This window comes from Anabrus simplex, chromosome 1 (assembly GCF_040414725.1).
Source record: "Anabrus simplex isolate iqAnaSimp1 chromosome 1, ASM4041472v1, whole genome shotgun sequence".
Lineage (NCBI taxonomy): Eukaryota > Metazoa > Arthropoda > Insecta > Orthoptera > Tettigoniidae > Anabrus > Anabrus simplex.
The window spans coordinates 768,948,434-768,954,433 of record NC_090265.1 but is presented as its reverse complement, the minus strand read 5'-3'; the positions used below and the strand labels follow the sequence as shown (position 1 = coordinate 768,954,433).

Sequence of the window (6,000 nt, the reverse complement as noted above, 5' to 3'; positions counted from 1 at the left end):
ATGAAGAAATACTACTTACCTCATCTTGCACAGGTTTGCCTTTGGCAACCTTACTGAAGACTGGTGAAGAAACAGCAACAATTTTGCTTACAATTTTAATAAAAGACTATTTTATAAAGGCAAATGTTCAACTTCCTGGTACTATCGACACTTTTTTCAAGTTTCTAACGGATTTTGTTCACTTTTTTCCCAGTAATTTAATAAAAAGATTGAATCTCAACAGTTTCATTACTGTATTTCAAAATACTTTTAAGTACAAAAGTAGAATGCTTACTGAAAACTCCAGAAATCTGAAATTTTAGGTACAATTTCTGAGTGTTTATTCTTTCAAAATATAAATTAATCTCTTCAAATCTATTGGATATCATTCATCCTATTTACCAACACCCATTAGTACTTCTAAAACTTTGAGATAAGCAGTTCTAAAAACAAAATATGTACCTAAAAGTACAGACAATTCTGTACATAGAATTTTGAATATTTATTGCAATAAACAAAAGTATATTTTTTATATTTTAACGTGCCTCCGTACACTTCAGTGAATAATCAGTTACTCGCATAGAAGTTAATGTTTGTAAGCACTTTCAAACCCTTTCCCAGAAATTCGGATATTGGTAGGAAAAGGGGCTGGAATTTATTTTTGGCAAATAAAAGAAGAGTTTTTCAAGTAATTTTTTAATCAACTTTCTTTTCATTTTCCCCACATTCATGTTCTACCTAGTTATGTGAACACAATAAAATAAGTAAAAACGGCTGTAATATACTTTGTTGCGGGGACAGGGTAAAGTGAAACAGGACTTGGAAGGGGAGGGTGTCAGTCAATTCTCTGTTCACAAGCACAGACATCTCGCATTCTCGAAACAACTAAGGTTAAGCTATGACCACTTTAAACAAAACAAAAAAATACTTCATTAGAAATAAAGTGTAATTAAAACCTTACCAATCACAATATGTATCTTTCCAGCTTATCAGACTACAGCCTGAAGCTCCAGGTGAAAAAGAAAACTTAACTTTAGTGTTACTAAAACATTGAATTCAGAGATAAAATCTATAACGAACGGTAGAATACGTTGCTGTTATATACGGACCATCTTTCAACAAAGGACTGACTCATGAGAAAGCATGTTACAGTTTCGCTGTACACAGCACTAACAAATTAATTACCATTTGAGATCTATTATTTGGAATCATTTAGAAAGAAAATGCCTCCTTTAAAAAATAAAATATTTGTTGGCATCTGTAATGAAATTTAAATCACAACTAGCCTACGAAAACACTTCCACAATCTAAGCTATCTTAACGCACAATTACTACACAAAACTACCTCAAACGATTAACGCATAAATACATTCGTAAAGGAATTCAATAAAGTTAAAATAATCACACGGCGCGCTAAATGTTACACTCCCAAAACATGAAGATCGGATCTACTTTCACTTGTTCTGCGAATTACACAACACTATGAAACAGGTTCTAGCATCATCTGCCACGGTTCGAACCCATTCATTTTCACTTTCATTTTACTGATCTAGCAATTACCTAACCACGAAATGCAGGCGTTTGGCTGGTAGCCAATAAGAGGCCAGCCTGCTTAACACTTTCGCTCTTGCAGCTGCACGTTTGATCAGCCATGCGAAATAAATAATAAAATTCCACAAATGCAACAGCGATTACATAAAGTGCAACCCAAAATGCTAAAACAGCAACAATCCGTGTTTCGAATTCCTTCACACATTTATCTTAACCCCAATATGACCCCCCTCCCCTTTCATCATAGCAGGTGAACCCCATTCTACCCGCGCATAACCCCCCACCCCAATTGTTATACATCTTACACGATTCACTACAAATACGTTGGTATTTTTTTAAACCCCTCGCACTGCGCAAGAGAAAATTTTAACTTTGGTTTTTTACAATCGGATGAACCTAAAGAGAATCACTTGGCACTTCAGGCTACAGTCTTAAATGAGTACAATCAGTTTAGCTCACTTGTAACGTCAGTTTCAAAGATACACAACCAGAAATAGACATGTTCACAGCCACACACCAAATCAATCAGAATGAGTAACTTTCTCGGAATGGTTTGGTAGATAGATTTTTACATATTTGTTTGAAAATGTCTCCTGTCCACTCATCACTGAGGGTTTGCAGTATAAACACGTTTGATTTTTCCTAGCTTGAAAAATAATGGAAAATTACCAGGCCGAAACCTCTCGAATGAAACCAACATCAGCACAGCGTACGTGCCCTTGTCAAGTAGCCATCACCAAATATGCAAATACACTTCACATGGGTGTTTATTAGTCGCCTAAAAATTTCAAACTAGCTTTTTTTTTTCTCTTACTTTCACAGGTACACAAGACGTTGAGAGGCCTCAGTTTCTCCACTGAATTTTACAATATTACCGTAAATTCCATGCACCTCATTCTTCATCTTTGTACATCACACACTTAAATATCCCCAGACCATAGGCACACGTACACAAAAATATTTCACCTGCTTTATTCACGGACGTGATTTTTAAAACACGACGGAAAAACTGTTGTCTTGGGCGAGGTTAGCGCTGCCCTCTACAGAGCCATAGAGTGTCAGTCTCGCCATCACGATGAACACGCCATCCACGACGCACATGTGCACGTGTAAGGGATGACCGGCGCGTAGTAGTAGCCATTTGCGTACAGCAGAGCGGTGGGTTGTGCCAGGAGGCGTTGCTGCTCTGCGAACAGCACCTGGCACGCCAACTCCTCGATGAGCGCCAGCGTCTGGCGTCGCTCGTGCCCCATAAGACACACCGTCGATTCCTCCACCACGCTATGTAGCAGCATCAGGTACTGGTACTTCAGACTTTCCTCCTCGGGATCCACAAAATGGTTCCACAGGTAGTTTTCCAATTTGGCACGTTGTTGCTGGATGTCCGAGAAGTCGATGAAAAACCGCGAGCACATGTAACGCTCTAGAGTCTTGATATAATCGGGCTGAGCAGGACGGTAGTTCTTCACCAACAGATAGCAATACTTTAGCAGTCCGCCACCACGAATCTCCTCGGGATGCCTCGTAGCGATCAGCTTCTTCTGTAGGTGATAAAGGGCTTCCTGGAAATCTCCGTACACAGATTCGCCCACGACAGTCGGATAGAAGTTTTCACCAATAGGAAGTTCACTGCACTCATAGAACAAAAGCAGTGAATCAAGAACTATCTGGAAAGAGTCTACAGAAAATTCGAACTGCCGCCTCATAGTGTCCACAAACTTCAGTTCAACGTTCTTGTGTCCACGAGAGTTGCCAAGAGAGATGAGCGACCAACGGTCCCCATCATTGTTAACTTTCACCATCTTGCTGACGTAAGCCTCCTTCAGACTGCACGTGGTGATCCTCTTGCGACTCACCCCCTCCGGCAGAAGATCGAACAGAGAGCCCAGAACTGCTGTCTTCACGCGGTCAAAGTTACGTCCTCCAGAGAGCTCTACAGCGAAGATAAGGTCCAGATCGTTGTAGGGTTGAGACTCCGTGGCTAGTACATGGGAAGCTGCACCACCGTTCAGCCGGATGTCTCGGACGCGCATGCCAGCGCCGCCAGACGCAGTCTCTCCTTCGAGTTTGGCGCGTACTACCGTCACCAGGTCACGAAGACGCACTTCAAGGGTGGGGAAGTTTCCCCGACCATGAATGCTGACTACCTCGTCCATAACATCATTGAGACGCCTTACTTGTTCGTAGCTGAGCACTGCGAGACGCTGCTGTGTGTTGTCACTGGTGCTGGTACTCTTACTAACTTGGCTTAGGTTTAATGTCTCCATCATTGTGACACGACGGCGACGCTCCTCGCCAATCTCCAAGGAGCCACACTGCAACAAACAAAACGTAATCAGTTAGGAGAAATTAAAATAAAAATTAAAAAAACATTAAATCTATACCCAACATTGTAACATAGGTAATGAATAACACGATTGGAAAATATAAATCATTTCATATTTGAGGTTTCAAAAAAGTTGAAATGTATAAACCGAGAAGCAAGAAACTAGTAGTCTATCTCTATATTTTATAACAGTATCCACCAAGATACGGAAGTATGTGGGTCAAATTACATAGGCAGCTGAAAGCATTAAACACTTGGGACTGATGAACTAGATGGAACTTTAGTTGAAACACCGAAAAAATTCCTACATGTCGCAATATACCAGTCGCCCTACGATGCGACAGCGACCTTTAAGTTTCTCTGTTAGCTAAAATATTCTGAAGTTTTTAAATGGTGTACAGACAACCTACAGAGAACAACGAGTGTAGGAATGCAGAGCTTTAAAAGAAATACATGCTCTAAAAATCATGAATAGGTAAGAGCACTTAATTCCCAATTTCTGCAAGCACATACGAGCGAACAGGAAAGTGAAGGCAATAAATCTCAACAGCTTCATGAAATGTCATCCAAATAGCATCGAACTATGTATGCCCCTTCAAGCGCGCAGATGTGAATTCCAAGAAAATGTGAGTTGCATGCGCGTCATTCACGTCAAGGATAGTGTAACATTTCAGTATAAGAACTTCCCAACATACCACGAAATAATACTGCCCTATTAAGCACATTGCATCTCTTTAACTACTGTACAGTCCCTTGCGTAACACCATTTAGACCGTTTCTGTTCAAGCTCATACATAAACTTAAGTTGTGTAGACTATTTATCGCACCAATGTGTTCAAAAGCATTACCGCCCAGAACGATACCTACATTGGTCAAATATAAGCTGAAGTAAGCCATTCACTTGTTCTTAAAACAATATATACCTAGCCACAAGCAAACCTAGAGTAACTTTTACATCCATACATTTTTACTATGAAAATGTATGCATGTAAAAGACTTACGTTTTTCAGCGTTCAGTCTGCAAGCCTCTGTGAACTTACTAAACTCCTCCACGATCCTCTTTTTGTTAAATAAGAAGTTTAAGTTCCTACCTCTGACTTTCTAGATGCTATCTAACAAATACAGGGGCTTAAGCAATACTAGCTTTAATTGCCACTTCAAGAAGAGAGATTGCGATGTAAAATAAAATCCACTTTCAATATGTTGAAGTGAACTGTCCCTATTCTCATGCTCTGTACGGCACTTGCCCAAATTCACTGCTGACAAATGTTCAAATCTTACCGCTGTCATAGGAACACATGTACACGAGTATTCAACAAGTGTCGAAAAGATTAAATCTGACAATCCTTTAAAGATTGAAAACATAAAAAGACTATCACCTCAGTTGTATCCCTGGATGCAAGTGATGAGATAAAGGTTGTAATCCACAGAAATAAGTTGTCCGCTGTGTCAGTACCACCTATCGACAAGCTGCCCACAGACACTACACACAACGCTTCTATCAGTGCGAACAGTCGCTCCTGCACTGATGAGTCGAGCAGTAGGCCCGCGCTACCCAGCAACGAACGCTCTCAGTGAAAGGGAACTCGTGACGTCAAGCCAATAGCAGGAGCGTAGGAGCCGAGCCGGCGATAATGTGGTGCAACCTTGCGGCCACTCCAGTAAAGCAGTGTGACGTCATTGTAGCCCGGGCCAAACCACCACTATTTTAGACGCCCACGCAAGTTCCACTCACGAGATCAATAGGGGGGACAAAAACCAGATTGTAAATGGGCGCATTCACTTATTTCACCTACATAAATCCAGACATGGCTACGAGCTTAATTTCACGTTCTTTTTTATTCTAGCCTCTACGAGTTCGCATATGCCCTTCCAGGAGGTTGTGGACAGTAAGTACCTGAAGTGACACTGGTCCGCTACGTCTGCCTCCGAGCTTCTTGTGTTGGGCACTGATCAACAGGTCCGTGAACTATGCGATGGGACCTATAAACACGGAACCATCACAGCATTTTTCTAAAAATGAAGGGTGAAACTTACCAAGTAATGTTCCGAAGACTGGGGCGCACAAGCGAGTTGCATACGAGTTTGGATTTGGATCACTAAATTGATAGCAACAGTACAGCAACCTCTCAATCCCATACTCT

The 6,000-nt window shown here is 41.0% G+C and overlaps 1 protein-coding gene across 3 annotated transcripts in view; it reads right to left on the bottom strand.

Moving 5' to 3' along the window:
- Positions 1–659: 659 nt before the first annotated feature.
- The window catches only part of LOC136857505 (terminal nucleotidyltransferase 5C), a 495,888-nt gene continuing 490,547 nt past the window's right edge, over positions 660–6,000 (bottom strand). For 2 of the 3 annotated variants that reach the window (XM_067136210.2, XM_067136212.2), the window contains exon 2: positions 660–3,845. In XM_067136210.2, coding sequence (XP_066992311.2) covers positions 2,601–3,845 — 1,245 coding nt within the window. In that variant the 3' untranslated portion in view covers positions 660–2,600. Of the gene's footprint in view, positions 3,846–5,235; positions 5,392–6,000 lie in introns of those variants that run through there. The other variant, XM_067136211.2, reaches the window with a different exon arrangement.